The sequence below is a fragment of the Anguilla anguilla genome, chromosome 19, assembly GCF_013347855.1.
Source record: "Anguilla anguilla isolate fAngAng1 chromosome 19, fAngAng1.pri, whole genome shotgun sequence".
NCBI lineage: Eukaryota > Metazoa > Chordata > Actinopteri > Anguilliformes > Anguillidae > Anguilla > Anguilla anguilla.
In genome coordinates, this window is record NC_049219.1 from 3,483,357 (window position 1) to 3,502,741 (window position 19,385).

The 19,385-nt window shown below is 41.5% G+C and overlaps 1 protein-coding gene across 1 annotated transcript in view; it reads left to right on the forward strand.

Annotated features, from left to right (window-relative positions):
- LOC118218889 (NLR family CARD domain-containing protein 3-like) overlaps nt 1-18,811 on the forward strand; it is a gene marked incomplete at its 3' end in the record, with an annotated part of 90,689 nt that extends 71,878 nt beyond the window's left edge. The window contains exons 5-12 of the mRNA XM_035401616.1: nt 348-687; nt 1,607-3,087; nt 3,127-3,434; nt 8,512-8,682; nt 15,182-15,358; nt 17,161-17,322; nt 18,024-18,070; nt 18,195-18,811. Coding sequence (XP_035257507.1) covers nt 348-687; nt 1,607-3,087; nt 3,127-3,434; nt 8,512-8,682; nt 15,182-15,358; nt 17,161-17,322; nt 18,024-18,070; nt 18,195-18,811 — 3,303 coding nt within the window. The remainder of the gene's footprint in view (nt 1-347; nt 688-1,606; nt 3,088-3,126; nt 3,435-8,511; nt 8,683-15,181; nt 15,359-17,160; nt 17,323-18,023; nt 18,071-18,194) is intronic.
- Nucleotides 18,812-19,385: the final 574 nt, after the last annotated feature.

Sequence of the window (19,385 nt, forward strand, 5' to 3'; positions counted from 1 at the left end):
CCACTTCATGTGTTTATTTCACACTGATACAGCACACCTCTTCATGTGTTTATTTCACCCTGATACAGCACACCTCTTCATGTGTTTATTTCACCCTGATACAGCACACCTCTTCATGTGTTTATTTCACACTGATACAGCACACCTCTTCATGTGTTTATTTCACCCTGATACAGCACACCTCTTCATGTGTTTATTTCACACTGATACAGCACACCCTCTTCATGTGTTTATTTCACAATGATACAGCACACCTCTTCATGTGTTTATTTCACACTGATACAGCACACCTCTTCATGTGTTTATTTCACAGTGATACAGCACACCTCTAAATGTGTTTATTTCAGTCTCTCCTGCGCACTCTGATGAAGCTGAAGAAGACTGAAAAGTTGAAACTGTTTCAGAGCCATCTGAGTCAGGGTTGCCCAGAATGCTTACATAGTCTTCCTGAAGATCCTTCTGTACTGGATACGTTTATGAAGATGAAGGAATTGTTCAAGAGTCATCAAATTGCTGATTACCCAGAATGCACTGAGAGAGGGCAGGAGGATCCTGAGGCCCTGTACATAGTTGAGAAGATGCTGGAGACCTGTGGCATTGAGAGGTCTCTGAAGATCACACTCCATATCCTGAGGACCATGAAGAAGAAGGATGTCACTGACCCACTGGAGAGAGATGAGCAGCACAGTAAGATTTTTCTCTCATTGCTACTGTGGCCATTAGAATGCTGAAATGAGTTTAGCCAACAAATATAACAGAGTACAAAATACAGAGTACTGATTTATAGTATTCACACTTTGATAATAGTGTTTTACATCAACAGTCTTGCATATAAAAAACATCACACACATGTACAGGAAGGCATTTCAATTCAAATATAGCATCCAGCAGTAATAATGGGGGCAATCAAATGCACATGAGATTAAATGTTTCCGAAAGACTTTAAAACCAGGAGCCTTGGGATCAAAAGCCAGTTACTAAACCACTGTCCCATCAGACTGACTGCCCTGAGGTTTTATCCTGGATTAAAGAGCACCGATCATAATAATTATAAGATAATTAAATTACTGCATGACCCATGAAGACCATATTTACCATAAAGACACATCATACTATGAACAATTCAGAAATTGAATGTTGAAATGGAAATGAATCCTTTTTATGTTTTCATTGTTGTGTGTACAACAGTTTGTGAGAAGTGTGAAACACTACTAGAGGTATGGGCAACACTTTACTTGAAGGTGCAGTTATAGCATATAGGGCATATCTTCATGATACATAACAAGTAAACCTTGCCTGTTAATTTCACAATGTGTCCTCACGATGCAGAATTATTTCATATTAACAGAAGAGATGTAACAGGGCTGGCCTTGTTTCGCATGTGTAATCAAAAATATTGTTAACTGTTCCATGTTTCCTACATTGGCGTTAATCAGTAATAACCTCTTGTTACCAAATTAGTTACAATTTAACTACATAGGTATAGCTACAACTTAATGTGCAACACTTTCAGAGCTGTGTAAAACATTGTGAAAACTTTCTGCATAAGTATTTTTTGTCTATTTCTGTTATTTTAAACATTGGTTCTCATATTTCCTCTCCTCAGATGAATTCAAAGAAAGAGCCCAGCAGGCACTGAAAACTCATCTGAAGAAGAGGTTTGAATGCATATTTGAAGGTTTAGCAAAGCAGGGCCACCAGACCCTCCTCAATGAGATCTATACAGAGCTCTACATCACAGAGGGGGGAAGTAGGGGGGTCAATGATGAACATGAGATCAGACAGATTGAGATAGCATCGAAGAGACAAACCACACATGAGACTGCAATCATCTGCAATGACATCTTTAAGCCTTCACCTGGACAAGAGAAACCAATCAGAACTGTGCTTACAAAGGGCATCGCTGGCATTGGGAAAACAGTCTCTGTGCAGAAGTTCATTCTGGACTGGGCAGATGGAAAAGCCAATCAGGACATTGATTTCATCTTCACTCTTCCTTTCCGAGATCTGAATCTGAAAAAGGAGAGAGAATTTAGTCTCATGGAACTTCTGCAGCAATACTTTCCACAACTGAAAGAGATCAAAAGTTTTGAAGATGATGAAGTCAAAGTTGTGTTCATCTTTGATGGTCTGGATGAGTGTCGACTTCCTCTAGATTTCCAAAGCAATGAGATTTGCTGTGATATAACAGAGTCATCATCATTGGATGTGCTGCTGACCAACCTCATTAAGGGGAATCTGCTTCCCTCTGCCCTCCTCTGGATCACCTCCCGACCAGCAGCAGCCAATCAGATCCCTCCTGAGTGTGTCCACCAGGTGACAGAGGTACGAGGATTCAATGACCCACAGAAGGAGGAGTACTTCAGGAAGAGAATCAGAGATCGGAACAAGGCCAGCAAAATTATCTCACACATAAAGTCATCCAGGAGTCTCTACATCATGTGTCACATACCAGTCTTCTGCTGGATTTCTGCTACTGTTCTGGAGACAATGTTGGATAAAGTGAGTGGAGACCTGCCCAAAACTCTGACTGAAATGTACACACACTTCCTGCTCATTCAGACTAATGTGAAGAATGAGAAGTATCATGGCACCAATGAGACAACCCCAAAGAAAATGTCAGCATCAAATACAGAAATCATCCTGAAACTGGGGCAGCTGGCTTTACTACAGCTGTTAAAGGGCAATCTGATATTCTATGAAGAGGACCTGAGAGAGATGGGCATTGATGTCAGTGAAGCTTCAGTGTACTCTGGGGTGTGCACAGAGATCTTTAAAGAGGAGTGTGGGTTGGGTGAGGAGAAGGTCTACTGCTTTGTGCATCTGAGCATTCAGGAGTATCTGGCTGCCTTGTTTGTGTTTCATTCATGTGTGAATGAGAACAGAAATGTACTCAGAGCAGAAGAATCAAAACCTCGCAGTGACGGAGTGCAGCTGTCTGAGTTACACAGGACTGCAGTGGATCAGGCCTTAGAGAGTAAGAATGGACACCTGGACCTTTTCCTCAGATTCCTTCTAGGCCTCTCTCTGGACTCCATTCAGACTCTATTAGGAGGAATACTGACACAGACAGGAAGCAGATCACCTGTACCAGATCCACAGACACAGACAGGAAGCAGATCAGAGAGCATTAAGAAAACAGTATTGTACATAAAGGAGAGGATCAAAAAAGAATCTTCAGCAGAGAGGACCATCAATCTGTTCCACTGTCTCAATGAACTGAATGACAACTCTCTAGTGGAGGAAATCAAGAATTTCCAGAGATCAGGAAAACTCTCTAATGAAATGCTGGAACCACACCAATGTTCAGCCCTGGCCTTTATGTTACTGATGTCAGAGGAGATCCTGGATGAGTTTGACTTGAAGACCTACAACACATCAGCAGCAGGTTATCAGAGACTGCTACCAGTAGTCGGGAACTGCAGGAAGGCCATGTGAGTATGGTGTAATAATTAAAGTAGATAATGACAGCATGTTTTTATAAACACTTCATAGTTAAAGTGAAAATAGAATACAATAAAATTGTCAGGCAAGTGAGAATTATGATTTTTGAGTCAAGCTATTTTAACAGATTGTGCCCTCATTTAATGAATACAGAAGTACCATCAAATGTAAAAAATGTATCCAACATGTAAAATGTATTTTATTAGATTTAATTTACATATTATCATTAAAGATACCAGTTATTAAATACATCATGAATTCCTTGTTAGGCAAACCAATGGGATGGATCAATAATGGTCCAAACATACAACTCACAGATTTAGGCTAAATGTAGAGAGGGTATAGTATGTTACAGTATTAATATGAACATATTCCCCATCAAATAAAAAAATACAAGCTACACTTCCTTTACACAAAATTAGACAGACATGGAAAATAAATAATATAATTGTGAAAAAAAATGAATGAAAGGGACTGCAGAACCACAGCTTGTCTGTCCCACTGTAACCCAGGATGGTAAAATAAGCAGCTAAAGAATCAAGACCAGAGAGCCAAGACTGTGATCATAAAAGACCAAGGCAGAGCTGAGAAGCAAGGCAAATGGCACAAGATCACAGGCTCACTTTTGCTTTACAGGCCAACACTTTATTTCAATTTTATTTTATTTGTATAGCGCTTTTAACAAAGGAGCTTTGTCACAAAGCAGCTTTACAGAGAACCGGCTCCTAAAGAGTAAGCCTAGGGCAACAGTGGCAAGGAAAAAGGACTCAGAGGGGGAACCCATCTGCCGCGGGCACGCACCTGTTTGTTATGGAAAATCAACAGTGGCAGGAGGCGGGGGTGCCCAGCTGGTCTAGCTGGTCTAGGGCTGGAGTTCTGGGCCGGGGGGGGTGCTCAGAAAACTTGGGCTAGAGCTCCGGGCAGGTGCCCAGAGCCGAGGAAGACGAGAAAAAAAACGTTGTCGGGGGTTCAAATGGTAGAATAGCAAGCAGAGCAGAAGAAACAGAGGTGCCCACATGCGATAAGGAAAACCCCGGCAGAATAAGGCTATGGCAGCATAGCTAAGGGAAACAGAGGCAGGGGCCAACGCAGCCATGAGGGCAGGCTTGAGACAGTCATCACCAGACCATGACCAGTTCAGCTTAACACAGCACTACCAATGATGATCCAGTGACAGCACTAACCGCTCAGTCTGCCAGAGACTCTATAGCTATGCCCACCACCCAATCCTGCCCCTCAAATATAAGAGAGACTAAAAATATATGTTTTGAGCCTAGCTTTAAATAAGGTGATAGTGTCTGCGCCCCGAACATGGGCAGGCAACTTGTTCCACAGGAGGGGAGCACGATAGGAGAAGGCTCTACCACCTATGGTACTTTTAGATATTCTAGGAATAACAAGGAGGCCTGCACCCTGCGAACAGACCGTTCGTGAGGGAATATAAGGAAGAAGTAAATAATTTAAGTACAAAGGGGCAAGCCCATGTAAGGCCTTAAAGGTAAGAAGTAGTATCTTATAGTCTATTCGGAATTTAACTGGCAACCAGTGAAGCGATGCTAACACTGGGCTGATGTGCTCAAATCTCCTTGTTCTAGTGAGAATACGAGCTGCTGCATTTTGAATTAGCTGGAGCCCTTTCAGAGAGGAATTTGCAAATCCAGACAAAAGAGCATTGCAGTAATCTAATCTTGAAGTAACAAAAGCATGAACTAGCTTTTCTGCATCATGTAAGGACAGTATTTTCTGAATTTTTGAGATGTTTCTCAAGTGATAAAAAGCAACCCTGAACCAAGAGAGTGCCTGTCCAAGGAGGCCTACAAGATTTTCAAGTCTATCCAGAAGGATGAGGTGATCAACTGTGTCAAATACCGCACTTAAGTCTAAAAGCACAGGTACAGAGATGCAGCCATGGTCGGAAGCGAGGAGTAGGTCATTGAGTACTTTGACCAGGGCTGTTTCAGTGCTGTGAGAGGGTCTAAAATCAGACTTGAAAAACTTCCAATATATGATTGGAGTGCAAAAATGAACCAAGTTGTTTTGAAATGGCCTTTTCTAGTATTTTAGAAAGAAAGGGAGGTTCGAGATAGGCCTGTAGTTAGACAGGTCATTCACATCCAAGTTTGGCTTCTTAAGAAGGGGTTTGATGGCTGCAAGTTTAAGAGTCTGTGGTATGTGTCCAGATGCTAAAGACACATTGACAATATGTAACATTGGTGTTCCAATCACTGGTAATAGCTCCTTGAAAAGCTTCGTAGGGATAGGGTCTAGAAGACAAGTAGAAGATTTTTAGGAATTAACTATGGCGTTAAACTCCATGAGATCTATTGGAGCAAGAAAGTTCAGATAGGCCGCCCGTCTTTCTGAAGATTCTTCTAAAGATTCTGCATCCATGCATTGAGCGGATGGAAGGGCAGACCCTATATGAGGGGTGGTAGGAGAACTTTGAATCTTGCCCCTGACTTTTTATAATTTTGTCATCAAAGAAATTCATGAAGTCATTGCTACTAAATGATATTGAGGCACATGGATCAACTTGATTCTTGGTCAGCCTGGCAACAGTGTTAAACAGGTGCCTAGGATTGTTTCTATTTTCATCTATTAAAGTAGAGAAGTATGAGGAACGTGCTGTGGAGAGGGCATGTTTATAAGTTAGTAGACTGTCTTTCCAGTCCTGGAGGAATACCTGCAATTTAGTAGAACGCCATTTGCGCTCAAGTTGGCATGAAGCTTGTTGGAGAGCACGAGTATGGTCATTTTACCAGGGTGCTAATTTCTTATAGCGGACTTTCCTCTTTTTAAGAGGTGCGAGAGTATCCAGGGTTCTGAAAAATACGTAATTTATGTTGTCTGTCAGCTGATCAATTGAGCTAATGCTTGCATTTTTGTATGTGTTTGGGAGCCAAGAAAATCCCCACAGTGCACAAATGAGCCTGGGAGCTCATTAATAAAAGCATTTGCAGTACTGAAGCTTACAGATAAGGTAGAATGAAGGATCTGGTGACACATGACAGACTTGTGAAAGTTGGAAAGTAATTCAATAATGGTCTGATAGCACAGGGTTTTTAGGCATAACTGCTATATTTGCTATTTCTGTATCATAAGTTAAGACCAGATCAAGAGTATGGTTATGAGAATGTGTGGACTGATGTATATGTTGATCGAAGCCAATAGATTCAGTGATAGACAAGAGTGCTGATCTGAGAGGATCACCTTCACTATCCATGTGAATATTGAAGTCCCCTACAATTACTACTTTATCTGAATTAACAACCAGGCTGGAAAGGAAATCAGCAAACTCAAGTAAAAAGTCACTGTATGGCCCTGGTGGCCTGTATACAATTGCAAGGATAAAACTGACTGCTTTTTTGTCTGGATGTGCAAAACTGAGAACAAGCACTTCAAAAAAGTTACATTTGAAGCCGGATTTCAAAGTAGCAAAAAGATTAGAATGATATACAGCAGCAACACCACCGCCACGACCCGTCAGATGGGGAATGTGAGTATAGCTGTAGCCAGGAGGGGTGGATTCATTTAAGGCAATATACAGTTTTAAGCCAAGTTTCAGTTACACATAAGATTTCAACTTGGTGATCAGTAATTAATTCATTTACAAGAGTTGCCTTAGGGGCTAGTGATCTGATATTAATTAATCCAATTTTTAGCTGAGTTTGGTCAGCCGCATTATTAGTAGAATAACAAGGTCTGATTTTTTGCAGATTAGCCATGCAAACACCCCTATGGTCTTTATTGAACTAACATTTGTCCTTAACTTTGACTTGGACAAGTAAACACAAGTGTTACACTTATTCTTATCTAACTCAGTTTGGTGAAGTAGTTGGACTGTGTTTGTGTAGAAAAAAGAATCCCTCCTTTTAAATGTCAGTCAGTTAAGGACGAATGTTGATTGAATCAAATCCATGTTTTTCAAAAGGGGGGAAGAATCCCCCTTTTATCCCTAGTCCATGCATAGATAATTTGTGAGTGGGAGATGACCAGAGAGAGCCTGCTCAGTCTGTACCCCTCTTATATTGTTCATGAAGATGAGATATTTTTTCAACATTATGATTAATGTAATGCTGGGTTTGGTTTGGGAGAGGCAAGTGTGGTTATGAATGAAATGTTTGTGTTACTGTATTGTGAGATTAGGTCAGGCAGTAAATGCACCATGTTACAAGGCCAGTAGTGCCACCCTGGTCTCTGCTTTATTCTGGTGTAGGCTGACCCAGAATCCAATAGTGCCTATAGACAGAGTGAAAATAGGAAGGTAGAGGAATTGTAGGATATAAGGGGTGTCAGGGTGAGGTCTTCTCAGGGGACTGTTAAAGTGCCTGTTTTTGAGGTAATTCTGTGGCTTATCTCAGGCTAAAGTCTGGCCTGTACAAGGTTCTGAAGTTTCCTAAGCCTGGAAAAAGCTAAATGGTGTCTCCTTGGACAGCACCATCAAATGTATCACTATTCCAACAAAAGGAACTCAAAGGGATCATTAACAGTTCCTACATAGCTTGGTTTCACTACCTGGTTATATGTAACACCAGCAGAACAGATGCACTGCACTACATGGTTATATATAACCTCAGCAAAACAGACAGACTGCACTACAGTACCTGGTTATATGTGAACAGATCACTTTTTTGCATTCTTGTTTCTAAAGTGAATCTGGCTTTTGCTGTGTATTGGCTTGCAATGCTGTGGGAAATTTCTCACAGTTACCAGCAAAAGTAAAGAAGCAGAGCCTAACTCACTATCCACCCTGAAAGTTGTGTGTTATTTCTTGCATCTTTACTTTTGGTTGTATCTGTGCCAAATGTCAGAAGAAAGGGGGCCATTTGAGTAAGAATTTCATCTGTAGAACTGTCAGAGTTCTGTCCAACAGGATGTCTAATTCTCAGGCCCGAAGTGCTGCAGTTGGAGAGTGTAGCAAAGTCATGTTCCTCAGAGCATCAGTAACTTTAAATCCTCAATATCACTCTTCATCACTCAACATGATTACTGTTACATTGCACATATCACATTTTACAGGATATTGCGCTAATTAAAAATACAATAATATATCAACTCTCTTTGCAGATTATACAGCTGTGGCCTCACAGAGACGTCCTGTGAAATTGTGGCCTCTGCTCTTCAGTCATCAAACTCATCCCTGAGCGATCTGGACCTCAGCTACAATAACCTGGGAGATTCAGGAGTGAAGCTGCTCTGTGCTGGACTGATGAGTCCAAACTGTAAACTACAGAGACTGGACCTCAGCTACAATAACCTGGGAGATTCAGGAGTGAAGCTGCTCTGTGCTGCATAAGACTGGGGTGAGTAGTGCTGTGTACTGTGTGACCTTAACTAAATAGATTTTGTGATTATGGCTCTGTGCAGTGAAATATAAAAAGTGCTTTCTCTCTGTTTACTCCTGTGTCCACCAGCATTCTTTCTTTGTCCACATTGTTCTCATCCCTGTCTTCTAACTGCTCTAGCACAACAAAGAAAAGCAGGATAAACCCTCATGAGTCTTAGGGTTGCCAGGTTTGTGGTTCTTGACCAGAATGTAATTTTCAGTGGAGTCTGTAGTATCAGGTCACAGGTGATGACTGAATGCTGAATGCATGATTGACATTGTAAAATATTGACCACTTCAGTACGGTAATATGTTTCACGTCTATCATAACATAACAAAACATAATGGCGAGAATAGGCCATTCAGTCCGACATGCTCGCCATTTTCCTACCTACCACTAGTGCTTGGTTTACCTACAAACTAGATAGTATCCAGCATCGTATCAAGCCCGGTCTTGACAACCCCCAGAGTTTCTGCCTCTACTACATGACATGCGCCAAGCTATTCCACACAGTGACTACTCTCTGTGTGAAAAAATACTTCCTAACGTCGGTGCGGAATTTACCTTTTGCTAATTTCCTTTTATGCCCCCTCGTCATACTAACAGAGCTGAACCTGAAGAATCTCTTGTAGTTCACTTTGTTGATCCCCTTTATGAATTTAAAAGACTCAATCAAATAACCCTGAGTCTACTTTTACTAAGCTTGAAGAAGTTAAGCATCTGAAGTCTTTCCTCAAAGCTTTTATCTTTCATACCAGGAACCAGTTTGGTTTCCCTTCTTTCAACCTTTTCCAGATCCTCTATATCTTTCTTGTAGTACAGTCCCCAGAACTGCACACAATTCTGTAAGTGTGGTCTGACAATGGTATTGTATAAAATAAGTATAACTTCCTTGGATTTACAGGGCTCCAGACTAACTTTTTACATTGGATGCACTGGTGCGCCTAACTTTTTCATTTAGGTGCAGCAGCACATAATTTAGTTAGACCCTAAATATTTCACAGCGCCTTTTGGCGCCACAATAATACATCTTAAGTGTTACCTTTTTTGTCAGTCCCCATACACATTGGTAATTTCTTAACACATGTAAATGATTGTAAACAGGAATAAAGGTGCAGATAAATGTTTTCTCTTTATTTAAATCACAGCACAAACAAGAAATGGCAATAACCTCAATTGTTTAAAAAATAAACTTAAAAAGTGCTGATGTTTAAAGTGCTTGACAAACTCAAATAAATAAATCAAACTCAAATAACTCAAATAAAAGTGTGCGCTGCTCCCGGAGGAGTACAGGGCGCGGTTTCACACACACACACAAGTGATGCGCGGATCGGCTCTGACGTCATCCGAATCCACATGTACGCATAAACATGACATACCCAGCACTAAACTCGTCATTCACTAAATCGCTCCCACACGGAACTTTTCTACCCTTGCTTTTTTAATTCTTCTTTTTTAATTTTCTCTCGGATCTTTTTTGCCTCCATTGCTGCTTAAGACAAATGGACGCCGCAATTGGCGCAACGAGAGTCTAGTCTGCTAATTCGCGCCTGACGAAAAATGAAGCTTAAAATATGTTCACATTTTAGAGAATGTAATTAATATTTTCCTCATTAATGATGTATTATTTCACCCACCCGCAACCCATCCGCTATTAATCAGAATGTTAATTTTTATGAGTCGGCCCACCCGATCCGCAGATTAACCGCACATCACTAATACACACATGCCTTATTTTTTTCCCCACCCGCATTCAGCGAAGAAGAATATCAGAGTCAGAGCCAATCAGAGGCAGAGTAGGGGCGGGTCTTCGCAGAATGCGGGTGGGAAAAAAAATAACGCTACACACACAGAGAGACAGACCTGCTAAATGTCAGGTGCACCGGTGCGACCAATGAAAATGTTTAGTCGTACTTGACAGATTTTTGGTCACATGTTCAACCAAAATGGTCGCACTCTGGAGCCTTGATTTATACTCACTACTATCCCAGCATCCTGTTGGCTTTTTTACTGCAACAGCACAGTACCTAGAACCTGAAAGGATTTGATCAACTATTACTCCCAAAATTGAGCACATTCCAATGTCGTTCCTCCCATAAAGTAATCTAGCCTGATGTTATTATTTCCCACATGTAGAACTTTACATTGAGCTGTATTGAGTTTCATTTGCCAGGTTTCCACCGACTTCTGGATTCACTTCTGTCACATATTGCAGTCTTCATCCATCCCCATTATTCACTACCTGCTCTGCACTCTAATGAAATCCATACTTATACTAGAGCTACCGCGGTTACTGCATTACCGCGGTAACGCAATCACGTGTTGACGACAGGGAAACTTAATGCTACAGGGCATAGGTGGCTTGCTGCCCTAGCCACGTACGATTTTGAAGTAAAATATCGCCCTGAGAAGGTCAATGTCTGAGGCTGATTTGCTTTCCCGAGAACTGGACACTGAGACGTGGAGAAACCTTTCACAGGGTGATGTGAAGGCGATTTGTGGTCGTGTGCATGTGCAGGAGTCTAGTGACAGTGATGTGCACTTGGCAGACAAACTAGGTGTTCCAGCAGAAGGTGTTCCTGAGCTGTATGCTTTTGCAACTCATCTCAATTTGGGTCAGCTAGAACAGTTCACCCGAGAAGACCTGCGAGAAGCGCAGCTAGAGGACAGTGTTCTCAGAGTAGTTAGAGAGGCTTTGAACACAGGTCAGTGGCCGGCAAACTAGAGCTGCCGCGGTTACTGCATTACCGTGGAAACGCAATCACGTCACGTCCACCGCAGAGTCAAGCTGATCACCGCTTCACCGCTGGGTTTTGTTTTTTTCCCGTTTATTTTAGGCCAATTGTTTATGTTCCAATTTTTGCTTGTAAAGGTTATGTGTTCTGAAATAAATGCAATGCAATTTTTAAAATAATTATAATTATTATTGTGTAGTCTATTTTCTTCACTCCATGTGTTCGAAAGTTTTCACTCACAGTTGCGCAGTTAACGTTCTGATCGGAGAACGTGTCACCCAGAACTGTTGGCTACGCAAAGTTTTCGCTTCAAATTAGGCTAAAAACATGGATCTTGTAGCAAAACCCAATGTTACTTCTCCTATTTGGGAACATTTTGGCTTTGAGCCCGATGAAGATGAAAAGCCAAATAATTTGAATGAGGCAGTGTGCCGCATTTGCAGCAAGAAAATCAACGTCATGCGAGGAAACAGGACAAATCTAGCATCGCATCTTAGGACCACTCATCGTCCGTTATACGATGCAATGAAAGGCACCCCATCTACTTCGGGAGGTACCGGCTCGGCACTACATCAGTTAGGAGTCTCAGAGGCATTTGCCAGAGTGACTAAATACAACCGGGACAGCAACAAGTGGCGAGCACTTACAACAACTGTAACAAAGTGTTTGGTTGTGGAGATGGTGCCCTTCCGGACTGTAGGAAAGCCATCATTCCGAGCTATGCTTCAGTCCTTCGACAAACAGTATGAACTGCTGGGCAGAACCTATTTTTCGGAAACAGCCATTCCAGAAATGTACTTGAAAGTAAAAAACGAAATCGTAGCCGGAGGTTTAAATTATTATTTTTTAATGGCGGTTACCGCAACGGTTTGAATGGATTCGCTCATTTTTGCGGTAAGGAAAAAAATCCCACCTGTCCATAGCCACGCTCCCAAACACCATCTAAAAGCACCCTCCCCTAGGCCTGGAAGCTAGGCCTCTTATAGAGCCCATGGTTAGGTAATGGGCCACAGCTGCAGCAATACCTCTCTGTAGGGCCAATGCTGCCCCCTGGTGGACAGCACCCCAATTCCTTTCCTGGCATCACATGTTAAACAGGCAAGAGCTTTGAGGATATGCTGTGGGGCACTCAGAACAACACCAATTAATGCATTACTAATGAGATGGGAGAAACACCACTGAGGCATAGATGGATAAAACTTGCTTCGCATAAGTGTATTAAGTTTAAATGATCTAGTGTAGATCACCCTGCTAAGAATCCTGTTGAGATCTCATGGGAAGTGGACATGCAAGGGATTAATTGTTAATTAATTGTGCTGCAACATGATGAACAGACAAACCAACTAATAAATAACTCTCCAGTGCTTCCTCAGGCAGTATGTGAGAAGGGCATCCAATTGATCTGGCGTAATCTGAATTATGGAGTGAAACATTCAGGCGAAGAGCCACTTCCTCCAAATGGCTGAACACTACAGGGTCAATCTCTGTGATGCAGCTACCTGGAACAAACTGTCAAGGCATCCACACAAAAGAGCACATAATGAGGACTAGCATTTTCAGCTAGGTCAGCCAGGCTCAAGCCTCTGGCTATCTCTTGCCTGTATAGGAAACAACAGTTTTCCTATTTGGCTCAATTCTGAAAATATAACTAGAACTAGATTAATCATTTTTAATACAAACCATTCACACCTACATCCTAATTATGATTTAATACCATAATGGAATTTCTGGGACGTGCCATTCAGAAACTGACATGGCGAGCTAACCTAAGTTTTAATACCTTTAAAGGTTCACACAAAGTAAGGTAACTCAATACAGTTTGATGTTTTAGGATACAAACACTGTTTCTAATCTATCTATTGATTACATTTAAATGTTTTTCATAGCCTATTGCCAACTGGTGAAAACTTATCACGATACTGTACATTTGTAGTGTAGTCAGGTTATCCACTAGGTGGAGCCCTAGGCTTTTCGAAACAGGATATACCAACCAATGTAAGACGTCAGTGAGGTAGTGAGGTAGCTTGTTCAGGAGATTGAGTGCAGCCGTGCTGTATGTATGCCACAGTTCTTTAAGCTCCAAAGTAAAGTTTATCATAAACTCTTCTATGTGGTCCTGTTCTTTTCCCTTCTCAAGTTATCCCAGCATTATTCTGCAGTTCCCGTTGAATGTCTTCCCTTTTCAGTCCTGTTATGTTCCCTTGCTCTGTGAGTCTGCGTGCATGTCTTAATCCTGCAGGTGGAGCTGATTGCTCTATCAAAAATATGCAATCTGTTAGTCACGAAAAGACTGTTTACGATTACATACATTTGGATCTTTGATATGCACACACATTACAGCACCCAAAAAATACTTATGGTAAAACAATGTGCTTACATATCACCAAAACAAACTTTTATTTGGCAATATCTCCCAAAATGTTTATCAAAATCCCTTACCTTTCGTTGGAGAGAAAGCAAGGGTCATTCTGAGTGTTTATCCTGAAATACGTCACTCAAGCTGCACTACCTAACCAAAAAAATAAAATCTGTGTTACGTTTTGCCCTGCTCTGCCCTACTAACGTAAATGTGGTAAAAAGCAACCGGTGTTGAAGCAAGGCATGTTCAGTGAATCTACGTACTCTGGTATCGATTAACCAATTGAAATATTGTGACACTATGACATATTTTCATTGACAGCCCCCACATTAACATATGGATGAAAAAATACAGAAATAAATACAGAAATATATAGATATAGGCATAAATTAATCAAAACATAAATAAGGATATAAATATATACAGAAATAAATGAATCAAGCAATAAATAAATATGGAAATGAACATCCACAGAAATGAATGAATCAAGAAATAAATATGGAAATAAATGCAAATACCCATTTGTCAGATTTTGTCTATTAATTTATTTGTACATTCATTAATTTTTACATTTTCTTGCTTTTGTATTTATTTATTTATTTATACATTAATTCATTTATTGAGTCATTTATTTATTTATTATTTTTACATTTTTGGTCCTCCATATACCTGTAGTACCAGTCAATGGCAATAATCAGTTGTGGCGTTTCTCTGCAGCCAGCAGATGGCGCTGCAGTGTATTTCATTTGCCGCCTTGGTTACATTATTAGATGAAGATTGAATGTTTTTAAAATATAAAGATGTTTGTAGACTGAAGGTGAGGTAAAGTACACCATAGTGATCATACTAGTGCAGTTTCTTGTGTTAGCAAATGAAATATGTTTGCAATCATGTTGTTTGCCATGTGATATCATCGCAACATGGAACAGTTTTGTTAATGAAATCCTTGCAGGAAGCCCCCAACCTGGAGTTGAATTGGCTCCTTATTTTTAGTTATTTTTTGTTAATTGAGCCAAGTGATAACCTTTTTTTGTGGATTAGTCAGAATACTTTATGAACATAATTAATATAAACTCTTCCTGTTTTTGTGTGTACTGTGTACATCCCAGAAATGCACGTACTGTACAAATAGGAAATTCCACATTTATCTGCTGCCAAGGTGCACAGTGTGACAATTAGCAGTGAATTTCAATTGTGTGTGTGTGTCTGTGTGGTGTGTGTGCGCATGTGTGTTGTGTGTTTGTGTGTGTGTGTGTGTGTACATGTGCATGCTTGTGTGTGTGTGTGTGTGTGTGTGTGTGTGTGTGGTCTCTCCACAGGCTGGGTTGGTGTAATCTCACAGATGGCTGCTGTGATGTTCTGGCCTCAGTCCTGCGTTCTCCTCACTCAGAGCTGAGAGATCTGGAGCTCAGAGACAGTGAGCTGCAGGATTCAGGAGTGAGAGCGCTCTCTGCTGGACTCGAGGACCCACACTGTAAACTGGAGAGACTGGGGTGAGTACAAACACAAACCCCTTCAATCAAAAAGGGTTTCAATGTGACACAACACAGCACTAATATTAATAATGACTAAATATAGCACTGATATTACTAATGTTTTTAATGTTGAAATAGACAAGAGAGTTATTTTTCTTCACAGAAATAAAGCAACATTTTCCTGTTCTTCCTCTTGGTAGAAACACATTTTAAATCTGACATCAGTTGGAATAAACATATTTTTGAGAAGCGTCAAATCGGTTCTATTCATACATTCTTCAAAATTATGAAAATTAATTGAATCTGTTCAAATTTAGTTTAACTGGTCATTTTCTTAAATAGGCATGATTAATTCCAGAGCCCTGTTATTTTATATTGAGCTGTAGATGGGGTTTGACACACACAGCCCTGTTAGTTTATATTAATGTGCTGTAAAGTAGCACACTGCTATGTGTTTGACACACACAGCCCTGTTAGTTTATATTCATGTGTGTAAGGTGTGTAACACACTGCTATGTGTTTGACACACACAGCCCTGTTAGTTTATATTCATGTGTGTAAGGTGTGTAACACACTGCTATGTGTTTGACACACACAGCCCTGTTAGTTTATATTTATGTGTGTAAGGAGTGTAACACAACACTGTGTGTTTGACACACACAGCCCTGTTAGTTTATATTAATGTGTCTAAGGTGTGTAACACACTGCTATGTGTTTGACTCACACAGCCCTGTTAGTTTATATTAATGTGTGTAAGGTGTGTAACACACTGCTATGTGTTTGACGCACACAGCCCTGTTAGTTTATATTAATGTGCTGTAAGGTGTGTAACACACTGCTATGCGTTTGACACACACAGCCCTGTTAGTTTATATTTATGTGTGTAAGGTGTGTAACACACTGCTGTGTGTTTGATACACACAGCCCTGTTAGTTTATATTAATGTGTGTAAGGAGTGTAACACACCACTATGTGTTTGACACACACAGCCCTGTTAGTTTATATTAATGTGTCTAAGGTGTGTAACACACTGCTATGTGTTTGACTCACACAGCCCTGTTAGTTTATATTAATGTGTGTAAGTTGTGTAACACACTGCTATGTGTTTGACACACATAGCCCTGTTAGTTTATATTAATGTGTGTAAGGTGTGTAACATGCTGCTATGTGTTTGACACACACAGCCCTGTTAGTTTATATTAATGTGCTGTAAGGTGTGTAACACACTGCTATGCGTTTGACACACACAGCCCTGTTAGTTTATATTAATGTGCTGTAAGGTGTGTAACACACTGCTATGTGTTTGATACACACAGCCATGTTAGTTTATATTAATGTATGTATGGTGTGTAACACACTGCTATGCGTTTGACACACACAGCCCTGTTAGGTTATATTTATGCGTGTAAGGTGTGTAACACACTGCTGTGTTGGATACACACAACCCTGTTAGTTTATATTAATGTGCTGTAAGGTGTGTAACACACTGCTATGTGTTTGACACACACAGCCCTGTTAGTTTATATTAATGTGTGTAAGGTGTGTAACACACTGCTATGTGTTTGACACACACAGTCCTGTTAGTTTATATGAATGTGTGTAAGGTGTGTAACACACTGCTATGTGTTTGACACACACAGCCCTGTTTGTTTATATTAGTGTGTGTAAGGTGTGTAACACACTGCTATGTGTTTGACACACACAGCTCTGTTAGTTTATATTAATGTGTGTAAGGTGTGTAACACACTGCTATGTGTTTGACACACATAGCCCTGTTAGTTTATATTAATGTGTGCAAGGTGTGTGTGTCCTCTCTGCAGGCTGTCAGGCTGTAGAGTCACACAGAGAGGCTGTGATTCTCTGGCTTCAGCTCTGTGTTCAAACCCCTCACACCTGAGAGAGCTGGACCTGAGATACAATCACCCAGGAGACTCAGGAGTGAGAGCGCTGTCTGCTGCTAAACTGGACACACTCACACTGCTGTAAGTACAGAGAGTTTCCACAATGCACCTCACACACACACACACACACACACACACACATCTGAGAGAGCTGGACCTGAGACACAATCACCCAGGAGACTCAGGAGTGAGAGCGCTGTCTGCTGCTAAACTGGACACACTCACACTGCTGTAAGTACAGAGAGTTTCCACACTGCGCCTCACACACACACACACACACACACACACACACACACACGCACACACACCTGAGAGAGCTGGACACAGACACACACACACAAAAGGAGTTGGGGGGGGGGGGGGTCATGGAGGGCACTGTACAAACCAGCGTTACTAGAGAGAGTTGGGGATCTCCTGTGGAGGGTGCTGCACGGGATCACTGCAGTAAATAAGATGTGGTTGTTGTAGTCAGGGGTTTGATCAGGGACACAGTGATGGTGGAGTTTCAGTATTACAAAGCAATGGAGAACCTGAGTGTGTTTCAGAGTGTGTGTGTTATAAGGGTGTTTTATGTTCAGTGGAGGGAGGGGAGCTGTTTTTGCACATGGAACAGGGTGAGTGAATGGAATAAGTTTCCTTTCTGATAGATTTGTGTTTTTTCATATGATCGTGGTTTTGTGTTTTATTGTGCCTTTGTTTTTATATATGTGATGTCATTGGTGTCTTAAGAGTGGAAATAAAGGATGGTTAAAATTCAGAATTCTGTTCTGCTGTTCTTACAGTGTGGACCATGGAGGAGAGAACAGGACCAAACCAGGACCCAGGAAATGTGAGTCTGTATTGACAGAACACTTTGCATAGATACACACTCCTTTCTCTCACACACATAATAAGGTGAATATTAATAGTGATAATGAATGATAATTAATCTCATTAATGTCTCTGGTGTGCAGACGGCTGTCAGCTCACACTGGATCCAAACACAGCGCACAGAGAGCTGTCTCTGTCTGAGGGGAACAGGAGGGTGACACACACACCGGGGAGAGAGCAGCCATATCCTGATCATCCAGAGAGATTTGAGCGCTGGCCCCAGGTTGTGTGCAGAGAGAGTGTGTGTGAGCGCTGTTACTGGGAGGCTGAGTTCAGTGTGTCTGAGAGGGACGGATGGGTTCATATAGCAGTGACAGATAAAGGAATCAGCAGGAAAGGAGGGGATTCTGACTGTGTGTTTGGATTGAATAAAAACTCCTGGAGTCTGTGGTGCTCTAAGCACGGTCACTCTGATAAACACAGATACTATGTCTGGCACAATAATAACCGAACAGACATACCTGCCCCCGCCTCCCCCTACCGCAGAGCAGGAGTGTGTGATGATGATGATGCTGGTAGAGGAGTGTGTGTGTACAGGGTTGGAGTGTGTGTGGACCGTCTGGCCGGCACTCTGTCCTTCTACAGCGTCTCTGACTCTGACACACTGACCCTCCTGCACAGATTCCACACACACTTCACTCAACACACACCCCTCTGTGCTGGATTTGGAGTGCAGGGCTCCTGCTCAGTGTCCCTCTGCCAACTGGAGTAGAGACACACACACACACGCACAAATATGCACGTGCACACACACGCATACACACACACACGTGCGCATACACACTCGCACACATGCACGCACACACAAATACATACACTCATGTACACACACACACACCACATTCATATACTCACTCACACACACACACACTCATATACACATACACACACACACTCAGATACACATAGACACATACACCCACATACACACATCCACACACACACATACATTCACACACACCCTTGCTTTCTCACACTCATGCACACACACTCACAAATACACACACTGATGTACACTCATGCACACGCACTCACACACTCATGCACACACACTCACACTCTTACACACACATACACACCCTCTCACACCCAATCACACACATGCACACACACACCTACACACATGAACACACACAATCTCTCGCACACACGAACAAACACATTCACCAGTGCACTCTCACGCACACAAACACATGCATACATATGTACACACGCTCATAACCGTATGCACACACACACTTTCTCTCTCTCTCTCATACTCAGTCACTCACACA